The sequence below is a fragment of the Lepidochelys kempii genome, chromosome 1 (assembly GCF_965140265.1).
Source record: "Lepidochelys kempii isolate rLepKem1 chromosome 1, rLepKem1.hap2, whole genome shotgun sequence".
Lineage (NCBI taxonomy): Eukaryota > Metazoa > Chordata > Testudines > Cheloniidae > Lepidochelys > Lepidochelys kempii.
Window position 1 is genome coordinate 293,526,906 of NC_133256.1, and position 15,666 is coordinate 293,542,571.

At 43.2% G+C, this 15,666-nt stretch overlaps 1 protein-coding gene across 1 annotated transcript; it reads left to right on the top strand.

Moving 5' to 3' along the window:
- Positions 1-266: 266 nt before the first annotated feature.
- AMIGO2 (adhesion molecule with Ig like domain 2) lies at positions 267-15,234 on the top strand. The gene is made up of 2 exons (XM_073327971.1): positions 267-708; positions 9,192-15,234. The coding sequence occupies exon 2, from the start codon at positions 9,265-9,267 to the stop codon at positions 10,828-10,830; it is 1,566 nt and encodes a 521-aa protein (XP_073184072.1). The 5' UTR covers positions 267-708; positions 9,192-9,264; the 3' UTR covers positions 10,831-15,234.
- The last annotated feature ends 432 nt before the right edge of the window (positions 15,235-15,666 follow it).

Below are 15,666 nucleotides of genomic sequence, written 5' to 3' on the forward strand. Positions count from 1 at the left end.
CCTGTTCACGTGCAACTTCGCTCCGGACTGGAAACGTCCCCGGCTCTGCCCTGTGAAATCTCTGCCGGGAGCTCCGGCTACACCGGTCCCCTGATGCCTGCCCCCGCCCCGCTATACCACAGCCCCGCTCGCTGCTCAAAGGAGGAGGAGCTCCCGCTCCTCCAGTGGAAACCAAGGGCCCGATTCGCAGCTGTGCTACTGACTGCAGTGGGATCGGGCACCGGATCGGCTCCGGGATGAGGGAGGCGGGGAAAGGAGAATAAAAACCCCATCACCGCGGCAGCGCGAAACTCCTCGCTGCCACTTCAGCCACAGCCTCGTGGCTCCCGCCGGCACCCCGCGCCCCTCTCGCCGACCTCCCCCCGCGGTGGAGCAGCCCCCTCTCCCCCTCCCCCCGCTGCTCTAACCAATCCCGCTGCCGGGGGGCGGAGGCGGCGGCTGGCTCCGCATTTGTTCGTCCCTGCGGTGCAGATGAAGGCGGGCGCCCGCGGCGAAGCGAAGAGGGGCTCGCCGAGCGACCACAGCGCCCGGCTCCCGTTCCGGCTCCGCCCGCCCGCAAAGTTGGAGCAGGCTCGGGGCAAGGAGCACGCAGGGCTGGACGCCGCCGCGGGGCAAGGGCCAGCGCTCCCCAGGCCGCCGGCTCCGCCCTGCCCCCTGCGATGAACGAGCGGCTGTTGCTCCTTCCCAGGCGGCTGCCGGGACCCCCAGGTAATCCGACTCGTGCCCTGCCCAGGGCAGCCTCTGGCGGTCCCCTCCAGATGCCCTTTGTGGCGGGGTAAATGGGAACTTTCGGGCCCTGGCCGTGCCCCGGCACCGGGCGGCTTCTGCGGGCAGAGGCATGAAGGCGACGGCAAACCGGGTGGATCCGGGTGCATTGCTCCTGCTGGGCAGGGCTGGAGTTAGCAGGCAGCCCCGGAGCAGCGCCTGGGTTCGCGCCCTCTACAGGAGCCCGCCCCAGAGCCAGGAGCCCGCCCGATAACAAGGAAGGCGCTGCCCTTCCCTGCCAGCAGAATCCTTGCTCCGGGCAAAGCCACGGCTATGAACGAAGGGGGGCAGAGAAGCAACAATGGGGGGGGGATGAGAGAGAAAGGGGAAAAAAGAATGGGAGAGGAAGGGGCAGAGACGCAAAAATGAGGCGAGGGGGATGGAGAAGAGGAGCAAAAATAGGGGAAGGAGCAGAGAACACGCATGGAGGGCAAAGTGGGTACCGGCGCTACAGGGGGACCATCAACAGTTTGGTTTCCCCATTACCCCTCCGGGAAGAGAGGGGTTACAAAATAAGGTAGAGATGAAGGGAAAGGAGACTCAGGGAGCTTGGCTTGTTTAGCCTAACTAAAAGAAGGTTGAGGGGAGATATGATTGCTCTCTATAAATATATCAGAGGGATAAATACCAGAGAGGGAGAGGAATTATTTAAACTCAATACCAATGTGGACACAAGAACAAATGGATATAAACTGGCCACTAGGAAATTTAGATTAGAAATTAGACGAAGGTTTCTAACCATCAGAGGAGTGAAGTTTTGGAATAGCCTTCCGAGGGAAGTAGTGGGGGCAAAAGATCTATCTTGCTTTAAGATTAAACTCGATAAGTTTATGGAGGAGATGGTATGATGGGATAACATGGTTTTGGTAATTAAATATTCATGGTAAATAGGCCCAATGGCCTGTGATGGGTTTTTAGATGGGGTAAGATCCAAGTTACCCGGGAAAGAATTTTCTGTAGTATCTGGCTGATGAATCTTGCCCATATGCTCAGGGTTTAGCTGATCGCCATATTTGGGGTCGGGAAGGAATTTTCCTCCAGGGCAGATTGGAAGGCCCTGGAGGTTTTTCGCCTTCCTCTGTAGCATGGGGCACGGGTCACTTGCTGGAGGATTCTCTGCTCCTTGAGGTCTTCAAACTACAATTTGAGGACTTCAATAGCACAGATATAGGTGTGAGGTCTTTTTTAGGAGTGGTGGGTGAAATTCTGTGGCCTGCATTGTGCAGGAGGTCAGACTAGATGATCATAATGGTCCCTTCTGACCTAAATATCTATGAATCTATGAATCTATGAAAGGAGGGGAGAGTCCTTAGACTGTGGTAGATTTAAGCATCACTGCACAGTGAGAAAAATAAATAGTATTCCCTAAAGGAGAGCAAAAGATAGAGGAGGAGAAAGAGGGGGTGTCCCCCCCCCGGGAGTGGAAAAGTTCAACATTAAGGATCTTCCTAAATCTAAACTGTGGTAATCACGGCCTCACTCTTCAGTGAGGTTTAAAGCCACCACCTCTTTATATGCCATGGGGAATCTGTTAGTTTCGTAAGAGATGTTAATTGTAAAACTTTGAGTATGTACATGGGGGTAACCATTTTCCTCCTAAACCCCTCCACAGTAAATGATTTAAAAAACCTCCTAAAATAAATATTTAACTATGCTTTGACCTTTAAGTAACAGAAGTGACAGCTAACAAGGAAATTAAACAATGCTATTTTGAGAATCAGTAATCTATGCATTTTTCATATTGTGAGCTGAGCCTGTTACAGAGCAGGAGATCCTGTCAGTTCAAATCACCCCTCCCAGTCCTGATACTGCCCCTTTCCCAGAGCACCTTTAGGGCTTGGTTACATAGTAAAGTTTAGCTGTAGGAGGATGTTAAAGAGACACCACATACAAGAGCTCTGCAGTTTAAAAAAAGGCTTGTTAAAAACAGATGTTTGAATAATAATGAACATTTTCCCTAAAGTTCAGTTTAAATGATCAGAAAAGCCTGTGCAGACACTGAGAATCCTAAACTGGGCTATATTTTACAGAAAACGTCACTGCTTGGAGACTGACCGAAATCTGACACCACTACCAGTGGGCTGCAGTTTTACCATGGGAAAAGGCATGTTTCCATTAATCTGATGATCTGCTTGGTAATTAAGGCCATAGAAGCAGGATCTGTACTACAGGCAGCCTTGGGCATCAGCATTTTTTGCACCCATGTAAACTGAGAAGAGCTGCAGAGATTGATTTCCTATACATGATACTGATGGTGTTTCTGTATCTAACCCAATCCAGGCTCTCGCAACCCCACCCTTTTGTTCACCCATCTCTCAGGCAGTTAGCTCATTTGGCGTACATGAGCTATCTTTAGTAGAAAAAGCATGTCTTGGGGAAACTCTCAGTCTTAAATGACACTGCAAGCAGTATGCATACAAATGGAGAAAAGATGGCTTTACTTAGTCCCTTTGTGATCTGTTGCTATGCATGAGGCGGCACTCTGGGTAAGACTGTTGGGCCAAATTCATCCCTAGTCTAACTCCAATGAGGTCTATGAGGTGGCTGTCTTGATGGGCCAGATCTTCAGCCACACTAAAGCCTTGTCTTCACTAAAACTGCATTTGTACCATGGAGTAACTAGTGCATGTGAGCTATCCCTCAGTAAAACACAGTGGCGACAAGGCACTTTAGTTTTGCTGTGAGGTAAAATAGTGCTCACCTTGCCAGCTACCTTCAGGTAGAACTAAAGTGCATTGTCTCCATTGTCACACAGTGGGATCGCTCAGCCATGTTAGTTACCTAAGCCTTTTTTTTTTTTTAAGCTGTGAAGACAAAGCTTAAGTCTGCTTAGTGTTACTCTTGCTACAGCTGACTCTCTGCCACCACATCTTGAGGGTCATTGCAGCTAGGCGCTGGCTTGAGGCTGCACTAGGAGCCGAACCGGTCACCAAACTGAGCCCAGGATCAGCTTGATGAAAAGGTGATGTAAAGCTATTTTTACCACCCCAATGGGTCCTGCAAGTGCAGTTCAATCCAGTTCAAGCATGTAGACCAGTAGGAATCAGCCATTCTATAGTTCAGTACCAGTCTCCCCTCATTGCCCCATCATGTCACTTGCACAGGTGTACACGATGCCTGGATAATCCAGCTCTGCTCTATCAGAGCTGCTGAGTGCAGCTGCTCACTGGAGATCTGAGTCAGTTAGTGTCTTTCCCACCCCAAAAGGTTAAACATTCCAAAACAGTCTTGTTTAAAAAAAAAAAATCCTAACATAATCAGTGTGAAAGAAAGAAACGAACAAAAGTTACCTGCAGTGCTCCATCAAAGGCAGAGCAGAAGCATGGAACTGGAGAAAAGGGAGCTATGAGGCTCCTGGCAGAAACCCCAGAAGTTTCCCCATGACCAGTATCCCCCATGAATGAAAGTATATGTGACATTACACAGGGCTGGAGCCCTCCATACAGAATGATCAATTTTCTAAGATTAGTCAAAACATTTGGGGCTTGATTCCTCAAGAGGACCAATGTGGAACCTTTGCAAAAACTGGGTCTTAAATATTTTTGTTCATCTAAATGGACTATTCCTAATATATGGCTCTAACACTATGCAGTTAGGATTTTAAAAGAATATTTGTACGTTATATAAGTAGGCTTATTTTAAAATAATACTGGTCTATTTTCAATAAACAAATCATTATATCTTGTCTGTGAGAAAAGGCTTGTTAAATTTAATCCAAAAAGGAATACAAGGAAGATCCTAATGTTAATACTTTAGCCTTCCCAGCAGCATTTCATTTCAGATACGATTATACTTAAATACTGGTACAGGTGGCAGGGCCAGCTCTAGGTTTTTGACTGCCACAAAAAAAAATTTGCCGCCCCAAGCGCCGAGAGCGCAACTGCCCAAGCAAAAAAAAAAAAGGGTGGCCGGAATGCCGCCCCTGGAATTGTGCCGCCCCAAACACGTGCTTGCTTTGCTGGTGCCTAGAAACGGTCCTGACAGGTGGGATTAGGTTGGGAGTCACAGACACAGATGAGATGCCAAGGGAGAGGGACTGGGAGCCAGTAAGGAAAGGGAACATGGGTGGGGGACAGGGATGATTGGAGGCCAGGGGTGGAGTGGGAGAGAGAGACAGATAGGGTGAGGAGCCAGGAGGGGTGGAACTAGGATGTGGTGGGCAAGGAGACTGGGGGCAAGGGGATGGAACTGGGAATGGTGGGCAAGAAGAATAGAACTGGGAGCAGGAGGGGAGGAAAGACTGGGACTTGCACAGGCAACTTGAATTCTGGCATTTTCTAACTTTTGAGTGTTTAACTCTGCAACCATAATAATGGTCCTTGCATGTAATTTTTGTGTGTGTAATTATTTAGAATTATAGTAATGCTAAATGTTCCAGTCATAATTAGAGCCCCATTGTGCTAGGTGCTGTACAAATACATAGGAAGATGCAGTACCTGCCCCAAAGAGCTTATAATCAATTTTAATATTTAAAAGACTAGATAATACAAATCTTCAAAAGGACCCAAATGACTTTACAGCCTACTGATTTTAAAATTGATTTTTAAAAATAGGACTTGCCTCCTAAGTTCCTTGTGTGCTTTTGAAAATTTTATCTTGAATCTCCATTTACTTATACCAGTTTAAAAAAACAAAGGGAAAAAAAACAGTTAGAAAACTTGGTTTCCTGACCAGTTAAAATTACGAAGTTCTAACATGGTTCCTCATCCCTTCACTGACAAAACACAAGCACTTACAAGCAAGGGAAAGAGCAATATTATTGTTTGTACCATGCCCAAAGATGCACTCAGCTCTTCACACAACAGCTACGTAGACACAATCCCCCTGCCTAGATTTTTCAATCTAGGATTTATGATTATTATTTATACTGTGGTTAGCACTTTGGAACCCCAGTCATAGATCTAAGCCCTACTGTATGGGGCACTGTACAAATACATAACAAAGACAGCGCCTGCCCGGAAGAGATTACAGTCAAAGTATAAAACAAGAGACAACAGGTGAATGCAGTAAACAGATGGGGAGTATATGGAGACTAGCCAACAATTCTGGCCAACATTTAAAGCAGCAGCCATAGCATGCCAGCTGCCTACTTATTTGTCTAGACAATCATGTTTAAAGGAGAGAGAACACAGATGAGGTGAGGAGAAGTTTGAGACGATATGTGGCAGCTCATTTTGTGCACACTTTTTAGTGAACAGACACTTACGTTTAATTTTAAATAATTCACCTCTCAGTGGCAAAAGTGAGTTTTTAAGGAGGACTTGAGTGAGCCAAGAGAGGTGGTGTGCGTAATTTGAGAGATTTTTTCTAGGCTAGGAGGAAGCAGAGAAGAAGGCATGGAGACATTCATATGAGGAGATAAAGTGGTGTCAAGGTTCATGCAATTAACTAGTTAAGGACATCTTAAATCTTACACTGATGACATACATGGCCTGATCTTCAGAGGTGCTGAGCACCCCTTACATCTAAAAACCAGACCAAAAATCTAAGACCGAGCCAGATCCCCAACATCTGTAAATAGCTCCACTGAAATCAAAGGGGCTGTTCGTGCCACCTGAGGATCTGGCCCATAATTCCTATCAAGTATACAGAAATGTGTATTTCATCATGACACAGCCACCTTATCTCTATAAATACTATAATTTTAAATAAATAAACTCAAAATATAAACACAAGACACTTTTAACACAACATTTTGGTTATTCTCTAATGCAAGTCCACATGCATCCTTCATTTTTACCATAAAAAATATCTTGTTAAATGTTTTCTACTAAATTACATACCTAAACTTTATTGTGAAGCAGTTATGTGTACATTACCAAAATATTCTATGGTCAATGACAAATATTAGCAAACAATATTTCCCATGTAGCAATATCCCTTACAAAATATTTTAGCGCTGAAATTAAAATTGTCTGGTGAAATAGCGGTGGATAGGGATGGAAGCATACATAGAAGCCTATGTATCTTATTGTTCACCCTTCCTAAACAGAATAAATTGCATCCAATTTAGAATATCTCAGTTGTATTCCAGATGGGAATTCTTTTTAAAAGTGGTATTCTCCAATGGTATCACACTAAAAAACCCACTATGTTAGGAGAGAGTTAAGACTGCAAAGGTTGCAAAACCAACCACTCAAAAGTTAGGAAATGCAATCCATTGCAGCATTATGGTCTTTAATTACATGATCACATACTATTTTTCTACAGCATTCCTGACTCCTATGATGCACATTATGGATGGTGCTCACTTAATGAGAAGCTGCTGAATATTTCTTTTTATCCTCATCTTTCAATGTGTGGCCTCATGCATTATTTACTCCACAACCATCCAAACCCTATACTGAATACAAAATCATTTATTTCCTTATGGCCTTTTGTATGGTGCTCTGGTTATGGTATCACAGTTTTTTACAAAGACTGGTGAATTTATCTTCACAACGCCCCTCTGAGGTGCAGGTTGTATTTATCATCTCCATTTTACATATAGGTGACTGAGGGAGTGTCAGAAGTGTCCACTGATCTTGGGTGTCCCATTTGAGAAAACTGAGGCCTGGTTTTTCAGACTACTCAGTATTCGGTAGTAGTTTATATGTCTAGAGCAGTGCTCAGCACTCCTGCAAATCCGACCCCACCTTGGTATCCAGAAAATGAGGAACACACAGTGGCCACCTGTTCGCATTTTGGTTTACATAACTTGCCTGACATCATAGGTACTCTGTGGCAGAGACAAGAATAGAATCTAATTTTCCAGGACAACATTTAACTGCCTTAACAATGAGGCCATTCTTTCTTTTCCTGCCGTCTCATGCCTCATTCACTGCACACCTGCCAACTTCTGAAACGGAGGAGGCAGGGCTCTTGGAGGCAATAGCCTCCTTCCCAGCACAACCCTGATTCACTCACTCCATCTCGTGTAATGAATGAGGTAGAGGTCTTGTGAAAAAAAAAAAAAAAGTGGTATGTGATCATGTAATTAAGCACTATCATAATGCATATGCACAAAGTGGATAAATTAAGATTGCACAGCCAGTGTTACTTCTGGCACTTCCCAGCTTTTAAAGGCTTGACTTTGCAACCTTAATGTTCTTTTAACATAGTTTTTTGGGGTGTAATTTTCTAAGGTTTTACAAACTTTAAAATAGAAACAAATTTTTATCCTGTAGAAATACTGACACTCCTCCCCTTCCCCATATGGGCACCAGCAGGGCTAGGATCTTCAGATACACAGCAGAGATCTCTATCACTTGAGCTAAAACAGTAACGGTAGCAATAGAAGGTTGTTATCTTCTGTGTTTACCTGCCATGGGGAAACAGAGGACACCACACAGGGGAACGGAGGAAGAACACAGACACAGTTTCACAGCAATTTGCCAGACAGCAAAAGAATGTTGAGACTTGCGAATAATGGGTTCAGTTCCAAGTTCTGTAGTGGATTGTGCTCTGGTAGTTGCAGACCCTCTACCTCTGTCCTCCAAAGTCTCTCCCTCACCACCCCTCCATTCCCTCCTTCATAGTTCCTACCCCTGTCCTTTCACTGCTGCTACTTCCTCTAGCATGGAGGTGCTAGAACGTCTCAATAAAATAGTAATAAAATAGTAGTCAGGTTTTTTTAACATGAGCAAAACATCTTATTTTTCCCCTAACCAAATTCTGAGAAAAAGCAGAACCATTTTAGCTGAAACTTACCAAAAAAAAAAAAAAAAAAGCAACCTGAGGCAGATACCTCACATTGAACATTTCAGCCTGAACGGTTAGTGTGGCAAACTGAAAACAGGTGCTTATAATGGAAAGTATTGGGCAATCTTAACTACAAGTGTTGCTCCCTGCACTGTATGGAGTAACTTATTAAAACAACAACAGATGAAGTTCTCTTGACGTTTAAAGCTAAATAGTGATTAGAAAATTATTGGTTTGGAAGTGGGTAACATTTCCTGATTGGGAAGACACACCCATCAAAAACTGCTCCCCACTAGAGAAGAGACGAGTACTGGTGTGGAGCAAGCCATTTCTTTTTCTTGCATCAGAAACTGCATCTCTGGACCAGGACTGGGAACATGGATGACAGTGAAATACTTCAGAAATTGCATACTTGCCTTGCCATTTCTTACAATATTCTCTCTGAGCTGTCAGAAGTTGCACGTACTGAGCTAGGAGGCTGAGAACAGGTTGTACTTTTTGAAGAGGGAGCGAAAAATGATAGGTCTGTAATATGAGAATTTGCAGGTGGGTTCAAAATCTAACAGATGCAAAAAAAGTTGACAAATCATGGCCTAGAAAATAATGGATTTGAAAACTAAACGTGAAATGGAAGGGATTCAGTCACTAAAAATGCTGCATTTGTTCAGGTGGTCTGCATAGGAAACCAAATGGGGTGTGAACATTATGTGTTAACATTCTGTACTTCTATATTCCTCTTTTAACAGTGATTAGTACAAGGCTAACTACATATATAATCTGTGGCAAGGAGAACTGGGAGACTGCTAAGAGATAGCCATAATGTCTTTAAGCTGCCAGACAATTTCTACTCGACTTGGTGTTCTTAAACTGAACTGCAAAGGACTGCTATTCCTTTCGGTCTTTACAATAAGTGTATGTGGCAATGCCTCCGGCTTGTGTCCTACAGCCTGCATCTGTGCTAGTGACATTGTAAGCTGCACCAATAAGAACCTCTCTAGGGTGCCAGGAACTCTCTTCAAATTCATAAAAAGACTGGATCTGAGTTATAACAGAATTGCATTTTTGGAACCTGAATGGGTCCCAGTGCTTTTTGACAAACTGAACACTTTAATAATCAATCATAACAGTATTAGCAGTATTATCACTGGAAGCTTTTCCACAACTCCAAATTTAAAGTATCTAGACTTGTCATCCAACAACCTGAAGACATTGGGAAGCCCTTTATTTCAAGAGCTGAGAGTACTGGAAGTTCTCTTGCTTTACAACAATCAGATAACACAGATTGATTCTGCTGCCTTTGGAGGATTATACAAATTGCAGAAGCTGTACTTATGTTGTAACTCACTGTCACACTTCCCACTGGACTTGTATATTGGAAAACACAAGCTTACAGAACTTGTATTATTAGACATTTCCTATAACCACATCCAGTCCGTACCCATTCAACGTATAAGTTTAGTGCCGGCCAAACGACTCAGTGGAATTTATCTTCATGGTAACCCATTTTACTGTGACTGTACTCTATACGCCATGCTAATTTATTGGTATCACAGACACTTCAACTCAGTCGTGGATTTCAAAAATGAGTATGCCTGTGTATTACGATCTGATCCCAAAGGTTCCAATAAACTGCCTTTATTGCACGACAACTTTCTGAATTGCTCCGAAAGCACCATCAATGTGTCATTCCATGCCTTTGGGTTTATTCATGAGGCCCAAGTTGGAGAAAGGCTGATTGTACACTGTGACAGCAAAATTAGTGATGCAGGCACATATTTCATCTGGGTTAGCCCAGACAATAGATTACTGGAGCCAGATAAGGACACTGACAATTTTAAGGTGTTTCACAATGGGAGTTTAGAGATAATAGATCCCCAGCTGGAGGATTCTGGGCTGTATTCGTGCATTGCAATAAATAAAAGAAGACTGTTAAATGAAACCATAGAGGTTAGAATTAATGTAAGCAATTTCACAGTGAACAGATCCCATGCTCATGAAGCATTTAACACTGCTTTCACCACCCTTGCTGCCTGTGTAGCCAGTATTATTTTGGTATTGCTTTATCTCTATCTGACCCCATGTCCTTGTCAGTGTAAGACAAGAAGAAGAAAAAGGAAGCTGCCCCAAAGCAGTGCCCATTCATCCATCCTAAACTCCACTCCATCTCCGGATCCTCCAGCTGATGAGAAGAAATCCAGCAGTGGTAAGAGAGTGGTGTTCCTTGAGCCTGTGAACGAGCCAAAACAGGGGCAGAATGGGAAAGTGAGACTGTTTCCCAAAGAAACTGTCATAGCAGAGAGCATCCTGAAAACGACCCGAGCAAAATCTGACTCTGATTCTGTCAACTCGGTGTTCTCAGATACACCTTTCATGCCATCATCTTAGTTTGCTTTCTGCATTTCTATTGTGCAGTTAAATCTCTCAACACCACCCCTGCCTGTAGCAATCACCTGGAAAAAAATAATAAAATGTGGCAAAAAAATGCATCATCAGTAGTCTTCGAGAACAGGTCCACCTACTCTTTCTGTGATTGGGATACCATGCAACAACGGCACATAGGTTAGCATTAAAGAGTGTATCTTCACTGCAGAATTAACTCGGGCTCTTACCTGGGTGTTGCCCCAATCCCCTTCCTATAAACACACGAAAACCTCTCACCTGAGTCTAGTGGTGCCGTCAGCCCAGGCTAGCTGGCTTGTCAGGGGCAGTAGGCTCAAGGCCAAGTGCTGCTTTCACTGAGGCTAGTAACCCACCCATTTTGCAATGAGGACTCAGGCTAAATCCCCACCCGAGGGCTGGTAGTCTATTAATGCCTTCCCACAATTCCCCTCCATGCGCAGGACAGACAAGTTCTCCCGCAATTCACTGGGTAAGAATCATAAAGCAGCTCAGCTTACTGCAGCACACATGGGATATGCCACGGCCATCCCAGTGACACACACAGATGAGTGCAGCACCAGTGAGGAAACAGAGGGTATGTCTACACTGGAGAAAACCCCCCACGACAGTGAATCTCAGAGACCTGGTCAGCTGACTCAGACTTGTGCTACGGGGCTAAAAATAACAGTGTACACACAGCATAGATGCTCCCACTCAAGCTGCAGCCTGGCCCTATGGCCCTCCCACTCTCACTGGGTCTCAGAACCCAGGCTCCAGCCCCAGCTGGAATGTCTATACTGCTATTTTTAGCCTCATATCCTGAGCCCCACAAGCCCAAGTCAGTTGACATGGGCTCTGAGACTCACTACCTCACTGCAGTGTAGATGTACCCAGTAACTCAGGCCTGGCTTTTGAGGGCGGCTGCTCGCACCTGGGCTAGGCTAACCTGGCGGCTCAGACCTGGGCGGGCATCATCCGAGTTAACTTTGCAGTGAAGACATACCCAAAGTGTTAACGTGAAGGTGGGGGACACTTTGCTATGTGTTTTCCAGATATCAGTTGTGGGGAGAACATGTTTGCTGTAGATGATACTGTCTTTTCAATCAGTGTGCTTATAAGAATCAGTATCTTAAATATATAGAGCTGGGTGTAAATTTGAATATCAGGGAACAGAACTGCAGTCAGTGTGCCTCCAAACAGCCCTTATCAAACCTCTTTCCATCCTCTAAGCATTCAGTTTGTAAAGGAATAAATGAAGTTACACAAGCCAGAATATTCCAGAGTGTGTGTATGTTATCTTAATCATTTTGTATAGTAAATGTTTATGGCCAGGCACAGAAAATCTGTTTACCTCTTACCATTTTAAACATGTAACTAAATGGGGAGGGTGGAAATCCTCCTCACTTTTCTTATAATTAAATCCATGGGATTGCTCATGAAAATAAGGTGAGCAGATTTGTCCAATCATGTATTGCATGTTTGGGATCCTGCACTCTTTATTCAAGCAGTTCAACTCCCTTTGAGGTCAGTAACAAAACTTCCATTGACATCACTGAGAGCAAGTCTGGGCCCATTGTTTAGCGGAGGGTTCTTCCCCCCTAATTTTGCGCTGCTTTTTGCTTTGTCCTTTCAAAGGCATAAAATGTTAGTGTTCTGTAAAATTTGCTTTTAAAGATTGGCATTAGAGAATCAACTATAACATTTGGGCCCAATCCTGTGAGGGGCAATATATCCTCAACTCACTGGGCACATCTACACTGCAGTCATGGAGCATGACTATAACTTGTGTAGTCATATCTGAGCTAGTTTTCCACATGAGCTTCAGCATGGGTTAACTACATGAGTAATTACGCAGGGTCACGGCTCTGATACCTGAGTTAGCTAGATTAAAACTAGTGTGGTTATGTCTACATGAGCTGCAGTCATATTTTGGCATGGCAGTGTAGACACAGCGTTAGTCAGCAGCTCACAGGATAGGGCCCTTATTTTGAACCTCTTGTCTTTCATACAGCTTGTTTCCCAAAACAATTTAGAGTTAATTACTAGGTAGCACACTGTATTGTAGTCCTTAAAATAGTATTATAAAAACGTACACAAAGCTTTAACTATTTTCATTTTCTTCTAGTTTTCATTGGGCTAGACTTTACGACCCTTACTCACCCTAAGTAGTACCTAACTCTGAGGAGTCTCATTGAAATCAACAGGTCTCTTCAGAGTTAAGGTACTCTACAATGTACGTTTTACAGACCCTTGCCCTTTGTATCAAGGGGCCAAATGATGTAAGTGGTTGAACTTTGTTCCATTGATTCTAATTTTAATAGTAATTTACTACTTTTGTGGTTTCAGTGGAATGGCTCCTGTTTACATTATACTGAATTTTGGCCCATGATAGCCAAAAATATAACAACTAATTTGCTATGAAAAAAATCAGGATGTATCTAGTTGTTTGACAGCCACCTATCTAGAAAACAAATTAAACCATGAACCAGTGTTGCTGTGATGTACACAATGTAGGAGGAAAAGAGGAGGAATTGGAAAGCTGATTGAAATCATTAGTATGTTTGCTTCCTTGAACACATGAAACCAAAATCAGATACATGATTATTTAAATTCTTTTGTAGAGACTGAATAATGGGGATGTAGGTATAAAAGATCTCATTTTTTACTTTGAACAAAATATATTAAACAACTGCTCATATCTAAGATATAAGGCTTTTAGCGTCCTTTCCATACATATATCTGTATTTTGTAATTATATATATATATAGCTAATCAGTAGCCCTACATATAGTATCTGTTAGTAAATAATTCTGGGACAAATCTTGTTTCCACTGAAGTCAATGGTAGATTTGTCATTGACCTTTATGAGAGGAAGATGTGCCCTTTAAGAAGCTGTCTCTTGCTTGAGGATTTTTTGATTAGAAAGAAGATAGAAATAAGCCACATGATTTCCCCATGATGTGCCATATGTGCATGGACATATTCTGTACTGTACAAGAAGGAGCAAAGTGACTGAAACAGAGGATTGAATACAAAATGGTAAGACGGAAGGGAAAAGCCAGAGGTAAAGAGTATCTGATTTGTATGTATTTGGCCTATTTTTGTTAACTGAGTATTGCTAGAAAAGGCTGTACATTTTGGTACAAACAAATTGTACCTTAAAATATAGGTTTAATTTGCTTAGGTTAGTAGCATGGGAGTGCGTTTGATTTTTTTATAAAAGTGCTAATGGAGTCAAATCCAAAATAGATTGAAAAGCAAAACAAATTGCTACCACTGTCCATCCAAATAGCTGAATATCTAAAGCAATGTTTGACTGTGTACGCTCACTTGCCTGTTCATAACACAATACTTGCACTTATATTATATGCTGAATTAACTATATGTACTTTAAAGCCATGTTTTAGTAAAGGGGAAACTGACTCTGCACCCTTACTCCTGGAGAAATTATATCCCACTGCAGAGCATAAGAATTTGCAGAGTCAGACCCAAACCGTCAACCTGCTGTAACAGAGAGTGAATGTAGTTCTAAGCATCAGATGTTTGTTGTAAATGTTAACTGTTCATATATTAGTCCCTGCTTTAAAATGCTCAGATGTGTGATTATACATCTAAGAAACTGGGATTAAGAATCTTTCCTAACAATGTAGCAATATTAACACTCTGGGTGAGGCCTATTATTTCCACATCTCTCAACTTTGGAGTTAGTTAAGTGGTTGCAGCTTTAATAGGAAGAACATTTTTAAAGAAATCCTATCACTTCAATTTACTTTAATACTTACAATACAACAATAGCACTGCACCTGTAAACCCAGCCTGCCTAGCACAGAGCGTGAGCTATCTATATCGTTGCTCCAATGCTCACTCAACACAACGAGCCACCCTGCATCTGAGGGGACCCAACATGCAGTGGAGTATGACCCCCTGACATAAACAAGGAAACTCTATCCTCTTGTATATACAAGTAGGTCCCAACATAGAATCTTTGGAGATAGCAAAATGCCCAGATTGAAGAGTTAGGATTATACCGTACTAACTCTAACATCCCTGATCAAGTGACGGATAAGTTCCAGAGTTGCCCAGCTGAATCCATGACTGAATTGTCCATTAGCCGCAGTCTCTCTTTTCCTAATATTGTATTAATATCGCCAACCACAATTAAAGAGCTAAATTATCCCTTTGATGCACAGTGAACATCCCACTGCCACAAAGTCTCCAACCTGTGCACCACCTTTTGAAAGAGTACAGCATGAGCCACTCCCACACAGGCCACATGACCCCAAAGGGGTCTAGCATTGCCTGTGGGAGCCTAGCGGCAGCAACAGCATTAGACTCCTATTGCCCTCCCTGTGGCCAAGGTACAAGTATTGTGGGAAAGGCTTGTTTATGTCCACCCCCACCCCCTTACAATAGGAACAGTTTAACAAGGCTTGATCTAATCAAACCTTGATCATATAATTAACAATAAATACAGTATATCTAGTTATTTCCCACCCCATACCTAGTCACAGCCCAGTTGTTAACAAAGGCCCTAAACCAGTCAAGCTGAAACTTAAGAATGTGTTTATATGCTTTACTGAATCAGGACCTTAGTCTTTTTAGGTTCTGATGCTACATCCACCACCAATCATCTTAGGACTTAGCCTTCTCCCAAAACAGAAACAAACGTCCAAAGTGGGAGAAAAAATTCACACAGTTTCATATTTTCTGACACTTACTGAGCAGGACGATGAAAACAAGGCAAACATCCCTCCTCTTAACCCCAGTCATGCACATTCTAATTAGAGGCCAGTAGAACAGAGAAACACCTCTGTGATACCTATTTAACAATTGCCACCTGAG

Bases quoted from the DNA above. Each gene is read 5' to 3' on its own strand.
- AMIGO2 (XM_073327971.1), top strand. From the start codon at position 9,265: ATGTCTTTAAGCTGCCAGACAATTTCTACTCGACTTGGTGTTCTTAAA.